Source organism: Rutidosis leptorrhynchoides, chromosome 7, assembly GCF_046630445.1.
Source record: "Rutidosis leptorrhynchoides isolate AG116_Rl617_1_P2 chromosome 7, CSIRO_AGI_Rlap_v1, whole genome shotgun sequence".
NCBI classification, from domain to species: domain Eukaryota; kingdom Viridiplantae; phylum Streptophyta; class Magnoliopsida; order Asterales; family Asteraceae; genus Rutidosis; species Rutidosis leptorrhynchoides.
The window spans coordinates 94,512,948-94,533,565 of record NC_092339.1 but is presented as its reverse complement, the minus strand read 5'-3'; the positions used below and the strand labels follow the sequence as shown (position 1 = coordinate 94,533,565).

Below are 20,618 nucleotides of genomic sequence, written 5' to 3'. Positions count from 1 at the left end.
ACTTTCTGATAAATAATGCCTTATTTTCTCTCATGTCAAAGAGAAATTTGTTAAGTTTCTCTGACATATACCAAAATGGATATGATTATCAGTCAGTGACAACAGAAAATGAAAAATATTTAAGTATCACTGATAAGAATCGTGTAATTGAAAAACTACCAAGACTTCATTCTGGTTTACATTATACACATATAAATGTACCTGAAGTAAATGTGGTAGTTAAAGAAAAATCATGTGATCCTGTAATGATCAGTTTGTGGCATGAGAGATTAGGCCACCCAGGATCAACAATGATGAAAAAAATAATACAAAATACACATGGAAATCCATTGGCGGATCAAAGGATCCCTCATGATGCACTTATCCCATGTACATCATGCTCACTTGAAAAGTTGATAATAAGACCATCACCTCTTAAGGTTGAAAAATAATCACCAATGTTTCTTGAAAGAATTCAAGGTGATATATGTGGACCAATTCATCCACCATGTGGACCATTTAGATATCTTATGGTTCTAATAGACGCATCTAGTAGATGGTCTCATGTTTGTCTATTATCAAGTCGAAATATGGCATTTGCAAAATTTCTTGCTCAAATTATTAAATTGAGAGCACATTTCCCTGATTATACTATTAAAAGGGTGAGACTAGATAATGCCGGTGAGTTTACGTCTCAAGCATTTAATAACTTTTGCATGTCTATTGGGATTATTGTTGAACATCCCGTTGCCCATGTGCATACACAAAATGGTTTAGCCGAATCATTAATTAAACGATTGTAGCTAATAGCTAGACCATTGATAATGCGAACAAAACTCCCAGTATCTATATGGGGCCATGCAATTTTGCATGCTGCATCATTGATTCGCATTAGACCAAGCGCAAGTCATACATATTCTCCTTTGCAACTTGCTTTTGGCCATCAGCCAAATATTTCCCACCTTAGAACATTTGGTTGTGCGGTTTATGTCCCTATCGCACCACCACAACGCACTAAAATGGGTCCTCAAAGAAGGATGGGAATATATGTTGGATATGAAACATCTTCAATAATAAGATATATTGAACCCATGACGGGTGATGTTTTTACAGCACGTTTTGCTGATTGTCACTTTAATGAAACATTATTCCCTAGATTAGGGGGAGAAATAAAAAATAAAGAAAATGATGTTTCATGGTGTGAACCTCAATTAATGTATCTTGATCCTCGCACAAAAGAATGCGAGACCGAAGTTCAAAAAATAATGCATATGCAAGAACTTGCGAATAAATTGTCTGATGCATTTACAGATACAAAAAGAGTGACTAAATCATATATACCAGCAGCAAATGCTCCAGCTCGAATTGAAATTCCAAAAACTGGCAATAATGTCATTCTTGAGTCTTTGCCACGCCAGAAACATGGTAGACCAATTGGTTCCAAAGATAAAAATCCTCGAAAAAGAAAATCAGCTGATAATGAGGTAAAAGAAAGTGTTCAAAAAGAACTACAAATCAATACTCCTTCTGCAGAGGAGATTGATGATGTCAATACGGAATTTTCAATCAATTATGCACATTCAAAAATATTATGGAACCGAAATGAAATGAAAAATCTTGATGAGATATTTTCATATAATGTTGCATATGACATCATGAATGATGACGATGATCCAGAACCAAAATCTGTCATGAAATGTCAAAATAGACATGATTGGGATCATTGGAAAGGAGCAATACGAGCTGAATTTGAATCGCTCAATAAAAGAAAAGTTTTCGGATCTATCATTCTCACACTTAAAGATGTGAAACCTGTGGGATATAGATGGGTTTTTGTGCGAAAAAGAAATGAGAAAAATGAAGTTACAAGGTATAAAGCTAGACTTGTAGCTCAAGGTTTTTCTCAAAGACCAGGAATTGATTATGAGGAAACTTATTCTCCTGTTATGGATGTAATTACTTTTAGATACTTAATCAGCCTGGCAGTTTCTAAAAATTTAGAAATGCATCTCATGGATGTTGTGACTGCTTATCTTTATGGATCACTTGATAGTGATATATATATATATATATATATATATATATATATATATATATATATATATATATATATATATATATATATATATATATATGAAGATACCTGAAGGATTTAAGGTATCAGAAGCAACCAATGCAAAACCCAAAGAAATGTACTCAATCAAGTTACAAAGGTCTTTATATGGGTTGAAACAATCGGGTCGCATGTGGTATAAACGATTAAGTGATTACTTGATAAGCAAAGGGTATACCAATAATCTTATTTGCCCATATGTTTTCATTAAGAAAACAACATTCGGATATGTGATCATAGCTGTTTATGTTGATGATCTTAATATCATAGGTACAAATAAAGAGATCCATGAAGCCATTCAACTTCTAAAGAAAGAATTTGAAATGAAAGATCTCGAAAAAACCAAGTATTGCCTTGGTTTACAAATTGAACATATGCCTAATGGTTTACTTGTACATCAAACAACATATACTGAAAAGATTTTAAAACGTTTTAATATGGACAAGGCAAAACCATTAAGTACTCCTATGGTTGTTAGATCACTTAATGTTGACACGGATCCATTTCGTCCCTGTGAAGATCATGAAGATATCCTGGGACCAGAAGTACCATATCTTAGTGCAATTGGAGTTCTTATGTATCTTACAAATTGTACAAGACCTGACATTTCTTTTGCAGTTAATTTGTTGGCAAGATTCAGCTCAGCTCCTACCAAAAGACACTGGAATGGGATCAAACACATATTTCGATACCTTCGAGGAACTACTGATTTAGGATTATTTTATTCTAACAAATCGAAACAATATTTGGTTGGTTATGCAGATGCAGGTTATTTATCTGATCCACATAAAGCTAAATCTCAAAATGGATATGTATTCCTAAATGGAGGTACCGCAATATCATGACGTTCTCAAAAACAAACACTTGTTGCAACATCATCAAATCATGCCGAAGTGATTGCATTACATGAAGCTACTCGGGAATGTTTTTGGTTGAGATCAATGACACAACTCATTACTAATTCTTGTGGACTAGAACGCGATAAAAGTCCAACAACTATCTATGAAGATAATGTAGCTTGCATCGCACAGATGAAAGAAGGGTATATCAAAAGTGACCGAACAAAACACATACCTCCTAGATTTTTCTCATACACTCAAAATCTCATTATGGACAACCAGATTGAAATGAGATATGTTCAGTCCAGCAAAAACTCTGCTGACCTTTTCACCAAAGCACTTCCAACTGCTATTTTCAGAACACACGTTCATAATATTGGCATGAGGCATGTTCAGAAGATGTAACAATTCAGGCGTTGCCTACTTGAGGGGGAGTCAACTCTATGCTGCACTCTTTTTCCCTTAGCTAAAGTTTTATCCCAATGTGTTTTCTTTAGCAAGGTTTTTAACGAGGCAGTACTAGTTATTCTCTAATAAAATTGTCATCCAAGGGGGAGTGTTATAAAAGTCAATTATGGATGGTAATTTTATTATTATTATATATATTATATAGTAGATTTTTTATTAGTATAAATATATGTGTTATGTAAGCTCATAATGTACACACTTTGAGAATATACAAAAACACATACTTCTCTCATATTCCCTCTATATACTTATTAGTAGTCTACAGTCAAGAACCAAGCCACTAAAGGTAGTTATAAGCCTACTGAATTATAACAATGTTAATATTTTAATTTTAGCACTGATATACAAATGTTTGTAAAAGGTGAACATGATATATAAATTTGTTTCATATTTTTTCTTTTATTGGCTATGTTTAGGGACGAGTTTATTGAAGCTTTTTAGAGCTTTTAGCTTTTATGAAAAAACTCTTATTTAATAAAAAGTTTCGTTTGGTTAGAGGAGCTTAAAGCTTTTAGAAAAGAGAAAAAAAGCAAAAACTACTAGAAGTAGCGTTTAGCTTTTAGCTTATAGATTTTTGTTATTTTACTCTTTATTTAACAGATTTAAAATATATTTAAAAAGCTAAAAGCTACCAAACACTAAAATATATTTAAAAAGCTAAAAGCTACCAGCTATTAGCTAAAAGCTATCAGTTACAAGCTAAAAGTTATCAGTTACAAGCTAAAAACTACCAGCTAATTTTGCCAAAGATACCCATTGAGAAGGAACAATCCATAACGTAGTTGTTGTTCTTCACATCTATTTTGCCACTAAACAAAACATAAAATGAGTATATAACCCTTTTAGTGGAGTAGTGGTGTTAATGAATCAAGCATTTAACAACCAATCAACACCTCTTTAATAATCACCACATAAAGCTCATCTCCGTGACAAAAGACTAATAGATCATCACCAAAACAAATATTAGCTAGCTTCATGTGTTTGCACTTAATGTGAAAGTTAAAACCTGAGCAGTAACTTATCTTATTGCTCATGATTAAATTGAAAACTTTCGTAATCAATATAAATAGAAAGGTGACATTGGATCACCTTGCCTAAGCCCTCTGCTACATTAAAAACCCCCTTTAATGTCAAGATTAATACAGATTGAGAATGAAGAGCTAGTAACACATGCTTTTATCGATTTCACTATATTACCATGAAATCCAAACTTCACCAGAATAACCTCTATAAAAGTACAATCAACTGTAGCATAGGCTTTCTGAACATCTATTTTCATAGCACACCTTTTTGGACCACTAGCTATACTATATCCCTTCAACAGTTCTACTAGAATGTTACTTGTATTCAGGATGTTTTTGATGCCCAGTGCGATACAATAAAATTGTGCCTTAATTCAAATTTGTAAACAAACATTATATTTTTAACAGTTTAGATATATTCAAATTGGACTCAATGTACATGTCAATTTTTATTACAGTATGTATTTAAATAAAATGTTATTACTATGATAAGTTTTGAAATAAATATCTATGATGTTTCTTAGGTAAAATGATGATTGTACTTTAGAAATTTTCAGATTCTAACTACTAAAATCTAAAATCTAAAATCTAAAATATTGGTTAAATTAAAATAGAAAGTGTGTGATTTATAAAAAGTGTAAAACAATAGGATTTTGTATAATAGTTTTACTGAACAATCGATAATACTTTTGTTTTTAATTGACTTGTAACATGTCATCTTTTTTTCTGTAAAATATATATGATTGACTAACAATTTTAGAATTTTTTTCCTGAATTGGAGAAGATATAGTTTCTTAAACAGATAATATTTGTAAGATATATAAGTAATCTTGTTGTAACTCATTATTTTATCCTATATACCTAAACAAGCGCCGAATTTCGTAGTTTCGGTTATTTTGGATTGTCGTTTTGAGTTTGCGTTCACACTACAACCGGTCCCTCGACTTTGTCTCAATTTACACAAAGGCCCCTCAAGTTTACATTTTTTGAGGGGTAGAAAGCGTAAATATATATTTTTATTAAAATCAAAGAAACTAATTCCACCAGATTTTTTAACGGGTCCTATCTTCTCGCTCGGTGCGAGTAAAAATTTTCCGAGACCACCGCTCAACTCGAAATAATTTTACGAACACAACGCGACTAGCTATACGCGAAACGGACATCGTTAAAGAAACGCTAAATATTTCGGGCTATATTTCATACATATACATACACGTACAACAAACAACCCAACCTATTAGATATATTAGGTACCAAACAACGTGTATCCAAATTCGACCGCGCCTTAATTACAACCGCAGCAACGCGCGGTCGAATTTTTTTTCTAGTTGTAAACATATTAACTAATATTAATTTAATATAATATACATACTAATACAAATGGGGGATGATTCTCACACACTGTTTTTTGATCCTCACACACCCTTTTACCCTATTATTAGGGAGGAGTTCAAGTAAATTGGTGTGTGAGGATCAAAAAACAGTGTGTGATAATCATCCCCCAATACAAATATATCTAATTAATAATTAATATTAATATTAATAATAATGATAATATAATAATAATAATATACTACTGTACAATACATCTAGAAATGGGCGTCAAGTGGGTTACGGAGTATATATAAATAAAATGATTGAAAAATACGGAGTAACAAATAGAGGGACTAAATTGTAGTTTAAGTTATTAATAGGGGTTATAAAGAGAAATAACAAGTAAATACAAAAAACAAAAGAAGGATGGCAGTGTGTGTCAGTGACATGTCCCATCTATCATCCTCTTTCTCCTCCATCGTCCACATTCATCTTCCTTCCTAACTCACCTCCATTAAAATACATCTAAGCTTATTTTTTTCTTGTATAACTTCAGTGGTTTAATTTTCATAAAAAAACCTTATTTTCATGTCTGTAAAACGTCGATTAAGTGTATGATACTGTCCAAAATTCATTCTTTGTGACGAACGATTGATGCCCCCTAATGGTTGATGCCCAGTGCGGTCGCACGGCTCGCTCATAGTCAGGTCCGGCCCTGCTAGTTGTATTGCTCTACCAGGAATAAAAGCACTCTGATTACATCCCACTAGCTTATTTAGCCCACTCTTAATTCAGTTTGTAATAACTTTGCTAATGCATTTATACAATACATTGAAACATGCAATTAGTTTAAATCTGACACTTTATGGGGAGTATCTATCTTGGGAATCAAAGTAATCAAAGTATTGTTTACCTCCTTTAAAATTTTTCCATATCTGAATAATTCCCTTACAGCATTGCAGGTATCATCTCCAATAACATTCCATGCTTTTTGGAAGAAAAAAAAAGGAGATGAATATCCGTCTGGCCCAGAAGCTTTGTTGTCATCAATATCAAACATTGCAGCTCTGATTCCAGCATATGTGGCATGTATAACCATCATTTCAGCTTCTTATGTACTAAGCTTGTTAGTAAATATATCCTCCAACTCCTTAACAGGTTTACATACATCCTTTTTGCCCATAAAACTTTGAAAATGCTTTACAAATTGCTCATCAACTTCATCACCACTATAACTGATACCAGATTCATCAGATATATTCTCAACTCTGCTTTTTATTTTATGCTTTTTAATATACTGTGAAGGTATCTAGTATTCTTGTCACCTTCAGCTAACTATTGGATTTTAGCTTTATGCTTCAGAAGAATTAATTCATCTTTCTTTGCCAATTCATACTCCATTAAAGTGCTAGAAGCATCTTTCCTCGGCTGAAGGTTATGAGGATCTTTATCAATATCAGCTTGGCATTTTCTCAACTTGTCTTTCAACAAACTAACTTTAGAGAACACATTACCACTATCCCAGTTAAGCTTATTTAGATCTCTTCTAATACCTTTCAACTTTGCAATCACTTGGTATATCTGGTAACCAGTAATCTATGTATCCCAACCCTTTTCAACAATCTTCAGATAATCATCTTTAGTAGCTAAATGATTCATAAATCTAAAAGACCTCTTCCTCTTATGAACATCATTGGGGAAAACAAGAACAGGGGGTATGAACAGAGGGGTTTACATTAATAATATTCATAATGTTTTCTTCTCTCATTTTCTTTTTCTCTTCCTATGTGCGATGTTACCTTCCTTATTTTTGCATCCCTCATTGATTAGGAAATCGAACTTATAAGTAATAAAAAAAAACATTAAGTACATGACTCAACTATGTAGTTGCATACTTTTGACTTTATACTCACTAGTACAACAATCTGAGTTATTATTAGTCTTAAAACAATATTTAAATGATTTTTATAAGTTTAAAACTAATTTAAAGCTTATTTCAAATTTTCAAGAATGAATAAAATTTTGAGTTTTTTTAAAGTTTAATCGAAGCTGAATATAAACGCGCCCAGCCCTTATTTCTTGATTGGGCTCGTTTAGTTAATAGCCTAGCACGGAGTATAAAATAAAATATTTTATTGTGCAAAATCAATTAATTTGGATAAATTATTAGTGTTGTTTTTATCGAATAATTCTGATATATGATGTTCTATGAGTTTTCTCTAGATCAATTGTTTTATTAATCCAGTTAGCTTCGATAATTGTATATCTATATCTCTCAGCTTAGAGAAAGATTCTAAATTGGGCTTTTTATCAACTAACCCAAAACAAGTTGCATTCTTCCATTTAGCCCGTCAAGACAACCTTTTTGCAATAAACGTCACGAATCCATGTCCATTTTTGACCTCGACCAATTTTTTTTCTTCCAAAAAGTAGAAATTTAATTGAATAGACCCAAACATTTAACAGAATCATAAAGTAATTTAGACCAACAAGTTTAATTAAATAATTCATGTGTTCTAACTGATCAACTTCCCCAAGTACATTAACAAACAATAACTAAAATAATTAATACCTCAGTCCGGGTACGCTTTGCCCGATTAATACGAGAATTTTCTTCTGAACGAGTATTTGGGTGGCAAATGATAGGATTTGATGTCAAAATTGCCGTTCTAAAAAAAAATTAATATCTCAATAAACCGCATTTTCGCACCCCTCAAACCAAGTTACTAAGAAATTGAACTGAACCATTGACAAGAAAAAATCAACAACAACAACAAAACCTAATAACACATGAGTGGTGTATGGAGGAGGTGAGATGTAGACAATCCTTCCCCTATCCGAGAATAAAAACAAGTCATTTCATCATTATGATCATCATCACTATCTTTACAGATAAAATACACGATCGCTATATCCAGTCACAATTTTTCATCTACAATTATAGCAGTGATGATAAAAAGCACGAATGGGTTGCAGAGTAAATAAAATTGTTTACAAAATGTTATGTTGCTATTTAAAAAAGTAAAAAGTAAAAAAAAAAAAAAAAAAAAAAATAATAATAATAATAATAATAATAATAATAATAATAATAATAATAATAATATTTATCTATTAGTATCACGTCTAGGGATGACAATGGTCACCGATCTAACGAATATCCACCCGATCCATCTCTTATTGGTGGATATAAATGATAAATAGATATAAATGCTGATGAAAATTTTCATACCATGACATATATAGTTTCGCCCGTAATACATCATATCATATATCATATATAAGTATATACGAAAAAAAAAAAAAATGGATGTATGTATATGCATTTATAAGTTCAAATACATATATTAGTATAACATAAATTGTACAAGTGTTATCGTATATAATTGTCGTGAAATAACAATAATAATAAATAAAATTCAATTATTCTATAAGTATTTAATATATATAGCCAGAGTTATCTATTAGTGATTTAAATAAATCAAAATTTATATATCTAACTTGCAAAGTCAAATTTCAATGCAACCATACAACGAACTCACAATCGGCGATGGAATGCGATTTAAACATGTGTAGTTAACAAAGTAACCGTAGAGATTACATATGTATTTCGAAATAAAATATATTTTAACATTTATTTGAATATCGAATGGATATCAATTTGCTCGCTTAGTTCAACGGATATAGCTAAATGGAACTAAATTAAGGATATAGCTAAATGGAACTAAATTAAATAAATATGGAATGAGATATGAATTAACAAAAATTAAATAAATATGAATGTGAATACGATATTATCTTATTCATATTCTATCCATTACAATTTATAGTCTCGTTAGTAGAATCGTTTTTGTTAAAAAAAAAAAAAAAAAAAAAAAAAAAAAAAATTGTAACTCTAGGTATAATGCATGTTGTTTAAATGGTTCAATAATAATTAATAAAGGAACAATCTTTTTCTTTAACGTCATAACATGAAAAATAAACATAAATAAAAAACAACATTGAACATAAGTACATAGAGGAACAAAAAGAATAAAGAAAAGTAAAAGATATTCAGTTTGGAACTGTGGATTAAAGAAAAAGAACTCCATATATGCATTCATACATATATATTTGACTGGCAAAGTAATTAAAATATAAAGTCACGCACATAAGTAATTTTCATAACTGATTAACTGATATTAATAATAGCGATAATCGAATTAACTAAACTAATATTGTCCTATTTTCCACGTCATCATCGTGGATCTCGAAATGGACCAGCACATATAATTCCATATTTTAATAACGTGTAAAATCATGCACAAGCCCTGGTCTGTCAGTCACATTGAGACGCCACGACAAGAAGGTAGAATCTCTGTCGTCCACGTCATCAACAAACCTAAACTCACCACCAACTGCCGTTTGAGTGTGGTTCATCCACATGTTCCCGTTATACCCTTCTGCCACGTCAGCACCACCACCCACTACTCCCGTTGTTGCACTCGCTCTTTTCTTTTCTTTCTTATATCGAATCCCACACGCATTGCACAGTGACTGCAATCAAGTTTACAATTTACATCATTAACTTATAAACATATAGCAGTATATTTAATTATATTATCATTTATCAAATTTACAATCTTATAAACAACAAGGTTATGCATCCAATCATCATGCTTGTACGTCTCTATTTAAAGAAAAGTTATTTCTTTTAACAAATATGAAATTTAATTATAGCCTACAAATATTTTCTTGTATCTTCATAATGTATATATAATTGTGAAAAATATATAAATTCGTTATAGAGTGTGTAACTTATTGACTTTTTTAAATAACGTTACGTACCTTGGGTCCACGTGGACCGTTTCTCCAAAGTGGAGTAGAAGTGGTGTCACAGTTAGCACATCTCCGAGCAAGTAGCGAGTCAGCATTAGGTGGGCCACCACGGTGAGTTTTGTAAGGAGTTAGTGGGGCCGGAGGGGAGTGATTTTCGGGGTGTAAAAAGTCCCAACAGAAACGAGACGACGGTGGTGGTCGTGAGTCAAAGTCAACGGAAGTCAAACGAGATGAAGGAGTAGCTAAAGAAAGTGTACAATCTACTGAAGAAGAATCATAAGGACAAACATGTTGATCATAATTAGGCATGGTGAAAAGCAAAGAAAATGAATTAGTTGGTTGATGAGTACATGAAGAGCATTTATGCATGGTTGTTTATGTGTGTGTGTGTGTGTGTGTTTTTTGAGTGTGTGTTTATGGTGTTGGGATGAAGGGTAAATTATATAAGAAGATGAAATAAGAGTCAAGAAGTTGCAGTCAACCAGGTTGTCGTCAAAGGCTACTGTTACTTATCACCAGCTTGTACTATGTATAGTATGTTTTTATATTTAAAATATGGAGTTTTTCAATTTAAATATATATAAAATATACATGGGGATGGGTGGGACCTAACACAAGACAAAAGTAGATAAAGGAGATCTAAAAATGGTAGCTAGGAGTAATGAGAATGCAGTGGTAGCAGAGGATTAGCTATTTATATGTGTATACACGAGTGGGGTTGGTGAGAACTGAGAATTGAAGATGATGAAATTTGGAAGGGTAAAGTGGTAAATTCATGAGTTGTAGTTATACATTAATTCGTTAATGCTCGTTTTGTACCCGTTAAATGGGATGATTAGGAGAGTAGAGGATGTTATGTGAGTGTTCGAATTATATTCTAACCTGTTAACACGATGAAAATTTTGATGGTTAACATTAATGAGTTTTGATGTAATTGTATATAAGCTCATCATTTATAATGTTGTGTATCTAATTAAGCTATATGTGTACATAATGCACGTGCATATACACAATCGGTGAAATAAAAAAATATGTGACTTTTTTTCATTTTCATATATATGAAAACAAAAAAATATTACAAGCAGAGGTTTTAGTTTCGTGGTTCATAAATGAATGGTTTCGTGGTGCATTTGTATGATTCGGTTGATGTAAATCTAGAAGATGATTTGTTCTCGGGGTGCAAAGTTTGGGTAAATGAGTTTTATACATAGTTGGATTTTGATGTGAAGGCGTTTCACGTCATGTTTTTGGCTATTTCACACCGTATCATTCTTTTGGGGCATCATTATTACGGACATCACGTCGAAATTGTGACCGACGCTTTGAACGATAATGGAGTTGGCGAGAGCAATAAGGTTCAAAGGGGTTGAGGATTACATCGTTGGGCACAAAAATGTGATCGATGAGTTGGATGAACCTGGGGAAAACATTGCGGTTGATGGTGTTTTTTAATTCGGGACTGTTGGTGATGTGGATGTTTCGGTTTTAGTTTGTGTGTCGGGTTTGATCGGTGATGGTGTGAATCAATTTAACTTGAATTCGCCCCTGGCTTCGAAAGAAGTTCTTCGTTGTTCCTTGCTTGACGATGACAATGGGAATGGCATTCCACCTTCACTTGTTGAGGTGGATGATTATATTACTGATCCTGTCTCTTTGCCTAGAGGAATCAAAAAAGGCAAGAATAAGGTGAAGTTTTCCAAAGGTGCTCTTGCGGTGCTCGACTAACAGAATTCTCGTACAACAACAGTTATCACAGGAGTATTGAGGTTGTGCCTTTGGAAAGTGTAGATCACCCATATGCAGGAGTGAATTAGGGGATAGCGAATTGACAGGTCCTGAGATTATTCACGAAACTACAGAGAAAATTGTACAAATTCAAGAGAGGTTGAAAACAGCTCGAAGTCGACAAAAGAGCTATGCTGATGTTCGAAGGCGACCTCTAGAATTTCAGGTTGGTGACAAGGTTATGCTGAAAGTATCGCCTGGAGGGGTGTAGTACGTTTCGGGAAACGAGGCAAGTTAATTCTAAGGTACGATGGACAATTCGAGTTCGCTAAACGGGTTGGACCCGTAGCTTATAGATTGAGTCTACCTGAAGAGCTTAAAGAGATTCATGATACGTTTCATGTTTCGAACTTGAAGAAGTGCTTGTCAGACGAGAATTTGATAAATTCCTTTGGAGGAGATACAAGTTGATAGTAAACTGCATTTCGTTGAGGAACCTGTTGAGATCATGGACCGTGAGGTCAAACGCTTAAAGAAGAGCAACATACCGATTGTGAAAGTTCGGTGGAACGCACGCAGAGGACCAAAATTCACGTGCGAATGTGAATACGAGATGAAGCAAAAGTATCCGCAACTGTTTTCGAACGCGACAAATTCAGCGGATGTGCACTAAATTTCGGGACGAAATTTCATTAACGGTGAGGTAATGTAACAACCTTCCTATTCCTGTTAAGCTTCGTTAACTGTTCGTTAAGTTATTTAACGGTACTTACTTGAATTTGGTGTATTTAATTTAATTAAATGCATACTTGGTTCTTGGAGAACTACTATAATTAATATGTGAATATATTAATCAGGAAAACTTATTTCATATTTTGAAATACTGAGAAAACGATACGATTTTGAAAACTGCAACAGAGGTCCCGCGAGATTGCGAAACGCTCGATTTTTGATAAAATAATTATTTTTAATAATTATTCACTTTAGTAAAAACTTATTCAATTTATTATTTATTTAATGGATTAAACTCGGTGGATTGCGTTTTAACGATCGGTTAAAGTTCCGGAAACACGGTACGGTTAACGGCACTCAAAACGTATCACTGAGCGAACACTAGCAAGCAAAACGAGCCCAATCATCCCCTATAGGACCATTCGATCGAACCCCCCCTTAAACCCCCTTAGTGGACTTTGTGGACTACTAGTGTGGCTTATTGGATCTAATTTAGGCCCTAAAGGCTAGCCTTAAATAGAAAACTAATCACTGAGACTTCCCCATAAACCTAATTTGGTCGACTGTTTTTGCTCTCCTCTCCCCTTGTGACCGTCGACACTCACCACCACCATAACACCATCATCAACTCAAAATTAGCAAAAACCTTGAACATAAACGTTGTTCTACGCTTAGTTCTATATCTAGTAACGCCCATTGATTGCTCTATTAAGGTATAATTGCAAACCCTAGATTTATAAATCTGATTTTTATTGTTATTTACATGGTTTAGATGTTCTATTGCTCAATTGGTCGTATTTGTACTCGTAATTAGTTTATGATGCTCGGATTGCGAGTTAGGGTTTAATCACGAATTGATTTGCTATGCTACTGATTTGATGACCTTGTTTTATGTAAATATGATGTGTATAGATAGATAGCTATCGAAAAACTATTGAGTTTGCTCGCTTGAATCGCAAGAATTTCGTTATGTATAGCTTAAGTTATGGTCAATTGAAGTTTCGGTGTGTATTTATGCTCTATTTCGAAAACTGAAATTTGTGTGATTGGAATTGGCTCATGAACTGATGTTATATGGATAGATAATTGATAAACACATAAAATGGACTAGGATATCTTAGCTATTGGATTTGTGAAAGTCGTTTTATGCCTACTTGAACGTTTGTGGTAAAACTTGTTAAATAACGATTTGTTCATGAATCAAACGACCACTTAACATGATTTTTGGAAACCAAACTTTGGTATTCTAGAAAGTAAATGATTAGTACTTGATCTTTAATGTAGACCTCATGTGCTAATTGTTTCTAGATGCTCGTATAATCGACCTCGAAAACGACTACCTGAATAGGATCGAATCTGTCTCGTTTGTACATCTAATGATCCATCATAAAGTAGAAATTGTTTTGGGGCTTGAGCTTCTGATATGTTGTTAAATGTATGTTATTTAGCATATCTCATTTGTATTTCTATCTTTAAAAACTCTAATTGCTATGTGTTGTATGCGTGCCGAAACTATAGGTCTGGATTCTGTCTGAATCAGAAAATCCGACTTGTTGGTCAAAACTGTACAAATTGGATACATGGTTTTCTTAGATCGTTTTACCATTGACAATTTAAAGTGTTAGGAACCATCTCCAAATGGTTGTTTGTGATTTACTATTTTCCAGATTAGATGAGAATTTTTATGAAACTGATGCGCAAATAGAAACTGAACTAGAAAGTTTTGCATGCTACGTGAGTTCTAGGAATCGTATGATAGAGTGCATGGTATTTTTAGAAAACTTATTAAATTTACTTGTGATCTGGAGCTTATCATAATTTCTTGATATGTCATTTGTGAAAAATGCTTGTCCGATTGTATGACCGTTGTGAACACGTACGATAACTAAACTAGTAAACGTTAATTTGCTAAACGAATGTGTGAAACTTATGAGTTGACCTTGGTTTGACTTTGTGATATCATTGACATGACCTACTGATGTAGTTGACTTAGGTAGACCAACTTGACCAAGTTTGACTTTTGTTGACTTGCTTGACTAGTTGACTTTTGTGTTGACTTTTACTTTACAAGTGCGTCGGTCTGAGCAATAGGACAACTGTACTGTGAGTCAGTCTTTTGAAACACACTTATGTAACTATATATTGGTACATTTAGGTTATATTACTCGGTCGTAGTAATCCGACTACTCTTTACTTGTGATTTACTCAAGTGCACTCAAGGTGAGTCAACAGTCTCATTTTCATTAACATTTTTGGGATGAGATACATGCTGCTTTTGAACTATTTCTTAAACTATTTTCAATTGTTTTACGCAATACACACGAGTGCAAAAACTGAATATACATATGATTTCGATCAAAAAGCCCTTAGCTTGAATATATTTATTACATACATAAGGCTCGAACTATAAGAACGGATCCGTAGGTCTGGAAAACCTCGCCCAACGAACGGGTGCTTATTACTTCGTAACCATATACTTGATCAGTGTATGCTATATAGGGTAAAGGAAGTCGTGTGGCGCATTAGCTATCCGCGGGTTAAAGCTTTATATTCAAGTTCTCATAACAGATGTATACACTTTTACAACGCTTAGGTTGTATGCTAGAAATGACGTGGTCTAAAACAAAGAATCATTAACCTGAATACGTTTTTTCAGACTCTGCTTTATGTTACTTAAACTTGGGGTTTACAAACTTAAAACTAAACATGGTATTGTCTACAAACATTTGAAACAAACTGTTTTGTTGTCATACACAGTTGAAACTTGACATCGTTGATTACAAACAGTTTAACACTTGTCATTTGCTGTATGAAAACTTTTGACATTAAACCTTGGTGGTCTTATACTGATAAACGTTTTTCTAAACATCGTTTCTTAAACATACCACATTGTTTACTTAAACCTGTAGATTCACTCAACTTTATGTTGACTTGTTTTGCATGTTTTATCTCAGGTATTAATTGCTTCCGCTGTAGAACTTTGCTGTTACATAGAAGTCAAGCCAAGCACTGGAATCAGAGTTAACATTATCGTTAATGAATTTTGACGGGGTGTTATATTGGTGGACTAGGGTTTAATTCCCCCTTCGTGGCACACTTATTAGCGATAAATCCTCGAACGTCTTGACTTATTTCTTTCCAAATTGGGGTGGAAAAGGTGTTCGTATTAACAAGATAGACGGGATGACCTCACAGCAAGATGAAAGGAACTAAAAAGAGTCTTCCAAAGGCAGATGACTCGGCTTGTTCGGTTGTTTACTTTGTTGTATCATGATGCAAGTTTGTGTATGCTTTTATTTTCACATTCCCTTTGTTGTCTTGTTTCGTTGCATTTAGTTATACCTTTTTGGTTTAAGGTTTGTGTTTTCGATGTGACTCAGTTAGAGTTAGCTAAATCTAGTTATTTTTGGACTAGCATGCTTACTTTTAGCGAGTCATTTTGTTTGGATTTTACATATCGGTTTTTAGGTTCCTTCATTTATTAATGAAGGTTTCTTAATTTTAATAGTAATCGTTATTTTAGACAACAACAAAAAAAAAAAGATAAATAAAAATATAGGAACTACTTTATGATAAGTAACACAGAGTAAATAAATTTTTATTCTATCTGTATCAGATTTTCTAAGTTTGGTATAAGAAAGTAAAAGGGTGATTTAGCGATCAGTAGCAAATTAAAGACTAAACTCCGTTGTCGACGATTAATTTGCCGGCAACACTTTTCCGTCTATAGGTCATAAGGAAAGGACTATAGCAAGGAAGTTGTCACCGAATGTCGTCGAGAAATCTCATATTTCTTGCAGTAGTATTTTACTTTGTTGTTTGCGAACTAACCACATTATTCCGTTATATTATTCTTTGATCATATTAAAATGTAATTAGTGAAGTCTAAACTTAAAGTCTTTTATGAGAATATAAATACCCGAAATACTAGACCACTAGGTCTATTATAATCATCTTAATTGTGTTTCTTATGAATTTTGTTGAGGAGTTGTTTCTTTAACTATACTTTTAAGAGCATGGGAGATGGCTAGTTTTTTACAACGTTAACCACATTTAAAGTTGGGAGTTTAGCGTTAATTGCTATCCGTCAGTGATAATGCTAAAAACGAACATATATTTCATAGCATTATTCCTCAAGAAAGACAAGCTTTTAGTTGCAATTGTTCTATTTATAAGTGATATTCGTTTAAATAATAAAAGGTGAAGACAAAAGACAGATTCGACGAATTAAAGACGCAAACGACCAAAAAGCTCAAAAGTACAAAAGACAATCTAAAAGTTTCTAATTATTGATAAGAAACGTCTCGAAATTACAAGAGTACAAGATTCAAAACGCAAAGTACAAGATATTAAATTGTACGCAAGGACGTTCGAAAATCCGGAACCGGGACCAGAGTCAACTCTTAACGCTCGACGCAACGGACTAAAAATTACAAGTTAACTATGTATATAAATATAATATAATATATAATTAATTATATTAATTATATATATATTATATTTATAAATAAAAAACCGTCGGCAGAGAAAGACTCCAAGGACTGAGCTGTAAATTCATTCTCCGCGACTCGCGGAGTTTGAAGAGGATTTCACCACGAGTCGCGGAGCCCCAAAAATCGACTCTGCCTATAAAGCAAACCGAATTCTGATCATTTTTCAATATCTTTTTCTCTCTTCTCTCATATATACGTAAAATATATATATATATAATTTATATTTTAATTTTAATTTTAATTATAATTCTAATAATAAGGGTATGTTAGCGAATGTTGTAAAGGTGTAAGTCGAAATTCTGTCCGTGTAACGCTACGCTATTTTTAATCATTGTAAGTTATGTTCAACCTTTTTACATTAATGTCTCGTAGCTAAGTTATTATTATGCTTATTTAAAACGAAGTAATCATGATGTTGGGCTAATTACTAAAATTGGGTAATTGGACTTTGTACCATAATTGGGGTTTGGACAAAAGAACGACACTTGTGGAAATTAGACTATGGGCTATTAATGGGCTTTATATTTGTTTAACTAAATGATAGTTTGTTAATGTTAATATAAAGATTTACAATTGGGCGTCCTTATAAATTACCATATACACTCGATCGGACACGATGGGCGGGGTATTTATATGTACGAATAATCGTTCATTTAACCGGATACGGGAATGGATTAATAGCCACTAGAATAATTAAAACAGGGGTGAAATTACATTCAAGGGTAATTGGTGTAATTGTTAACAAATTAGTAAAACCTTGGTTTACACGCAGTCGATAACCTGGTGTATTCATTAAACAAAGTATTAAAACCTTGTTACAATTCGAATCCCCAATTAGTTGGAATATTTAACTTCGGGTATAAGAATAATTCGATGAGGACACTCGCACTTTATATTTATGACTGATGGACTGTTATGGACAAAAACCAGACGGACATATTAAATAATCCAGGACAAAGGACAATTAACCCATGGGCATAAAACTAAAATCAACACGTCAAACATCATGATTACGGAAGTTTAAATAAGCATAATTCTTTTATTTCATATTTAATTTCCTTTATTTTATATTTAATTGCACTTCTAATTATCGCACTTTTATTTATTGTTATTTAATCGCACTTTTAATTATCGTACTTTTTAATTATCGCAATTTTATTTTATCGCACTTTTATTATTCGCAATTTCATTATCATTATTTACTTTACGCTTTAATTTAAGTCTTGTATTTATTTTATATTTTACATTAGGTTTTAACTGCGACTAAAGTCTTAAAATCGACAAACCGGTCATTAAACGGTAAAAACCCCCCTTTATAATAATAATATTACATATATATATATTTGTATTTTTATAAAAGTAAACTAATATAGCGTTGAGCTTTGTTTAAAGATTTCCCTGTGGAACGAACCGGACTTACTAAAAACTACACTACTGTACGATTAGGTACACTGCCTATAAGTGTTGTAGCAAGGTCTAAGTATATCCATTCTATAAATAAATAAATATCTTGTGTAAAATTGTATCGTATTTAATAGTGTTTTCTGCTAAAATTAATAACTATTTTATATACACCTCGCATAACATCAAGTATTTTTGACGCCGCTGCCGGGGAGATTTCTAAACGCCGGAAGCGCAACGCTAATAAAAAAAAAATATTTTTAGCTTACTTCTATTAAAAATTCGTTTTTGTAAAAATACGTGTTAATTATTCAAAAATATAAAAAGAAAAACAAAAATATAAGTATTTTTTTAAATATTTAAGTTTTATAAGTTTCTTTATTCTTATTTTAATTTATAAAAATATAAGTTTTATTAAATATCTTTTATATATAGAAAAAATAGAAAACAGAAAATAAAAAAAAAAAATAAATAAAGAAAAAACGCGCCGATTCAAACTGGGCCAGAATTGAATTTCTGAACCCCGCGACTCGCGGGGTTTTCTTCATTAATTACCGCGACTCGCGGAGACTTTCTGACACGCCGACAGAAGCCCTAATTCAGCATTTATTACGGATTATTATTAATTATTATTAATATAAACCCTAATTATGTATTATTATTATAATTAAGTTTTATTTTAAAATTTCTTTTTATTTAATTTGTTTTATTTTGTTTAAATTAGTTTTATTAAATTGTAAAATTAGTAGTTTTATTAAAAAAAAAATAATATAAAAATAATATTTTTATAAAAATTGTACTTTTTACAACTTTTTATATATTTTTATATTTTGTCCCTTTTTAATCATTGTAGCGTAATATTTGTATTTTTAGCTCATATTTAATTTTAAACTTAGTTTTTGCTATAGTTATTTTTACTCCTAGATTTTTAGGCTTTGCCGTAGAATTTCTTAAGTGCTTTTTCTTTAGACTAAGATTTAGGTGCTTTAGAATTTTGCGACGCCTTTTTAAGTTTTAGTTTCTTTTTAAGTTATTTCCATTTGGTATTTAGTTTTTCCTGTAAGCTTTAATATTTTTTTAGACACCTTTTACTATGTATCAATTATCATTCCAATTAGTAATTTCAATTTGCGATTATAATTTTAAGTTAGTTGTAGTAATAAGGTTAGGTTAGTCAAGTATTTTTAAGTTTTTATAAGTTTCTTTTATTTTTCCGTCACCTTTTATTTTTCAACCATTTTTTTCTTTTTCGACCTTTTTCGACGAACTCTTTTTCTTTCTTATTTCTCGCTATTCTAGTTTTAGGACATAGATTTTTATTCTACTTCTTATCTAAATTTCTTAAAATTACGAAAATTTATTTTGAGTGGTTAAATTGATAGACATCAAAATTTTCTGGTTCGTAGTAATAGTTGGATTTGTACGTGGACCGGGTTATTGGAGCCAAACAGTCCTCAATTATATTGAGACCAAACGAATCCTGCCCCTCTGCTGCATCTTTTGGCTATTCGAAACGTGGGCAAAATCAGAAAAGTCTATTAATTGGATAACTTATTATAATTTTTTTTTTTTTTCCTTTTTAAAACTAATAGGATATTCAGTGAATGCACCGAGCAAGACGTTCATCACCTTTTGTACGTTCACCACCTGTAACTAGATCAAGACATTTAGCAAATATTACCGCCGTTGATTTTTCTTTAGAATCGTCATCCAGTCG

The 20,618-nt window shown here is 32.3% G+C and overlaps 2 protein-coding genes across 2 annotated transcripts; both read right to left on the bottom strand.

Moving 5' to 3' along the window:
• Nucleotides 1-4,510: 4,510 nt before the first annotated feature.
• Nucleotides 4,511-6,834, bottom strand: LOC139859452 (uncharacterized). The gene is made up of 2 exons (XM_071848241.1): nucleotides 6,649-6,834; nucleotides 4,511-4,789 (listed from the first exon to the last, which is right to left on the bottom strand). The coding sequence occupies exons 1-2, from the start codon at nucleotides 6,832-6,834 to the stop codon at nucleotides 4,511-4,513; spliced, it is 465 nt and encodes a 154-aa protein (XP_071704342.1).
• A 3,145-nt stretch (nucleotides 6,835-9,979) lies between these two features.
• Nucleotides 9,980-10,919, bottom strand: LOC139856944 (GATA transcription factor 19-like). The gene is made up of 2 exons (XM_071845657.1): nucleotides 10,560-10,919; nucleotides 9,980-10,268 (listed from the first exon to the last, which is right to left on the bottom strand). The coding sequence occupies exons 1-2, from the start codon at nucleotides 10,917-10,919 to the stop codon at nucleotides 10,014-10,016; spliced, it is 615 nt and encodes a 204-aa protein (XP_071701758.1). The 3' UTR covers nucleotides 9,980-10,013.
• Nucleotides 10,920-20,618: the final 9,699 nt, after the last annotated feature.

What these genes read in the sequence shown, in the direction of transcription:
- LOC139859452 (XM_071848241.1), bottom strand. Translation starts at nt 6,834, where the DNA reads ATGGTTATACATGCCACATATGCTGGAATCAGAGCTGCAATGTTTGAT. An exon ending in ATGGAAAAATTTTAAAGGAG is followed by an intron (nt 4,790 to 6,648) that starts GTAAACAATACT and finishes ATTTGAATTAAG; the next exon opens with GCACAATTTTATTGTATCGC.
- LOC139856944 (XM_071845657.1), bottom strand. Translation starts at nt 10,919, where the DNA reads ATGCATAAATGCTCTTCATGTACTCATCAACCAACTAATTCATTTTCT. An exon ending in ACGGTCCACGTGGACCCAAG is followed by an intron (nt 10,269 to 10,559) that starts GTACGTAACGTT and finishes ACTTGATTGCAG; the next exon opens with TCACTGTGCAATGCGTGTGG.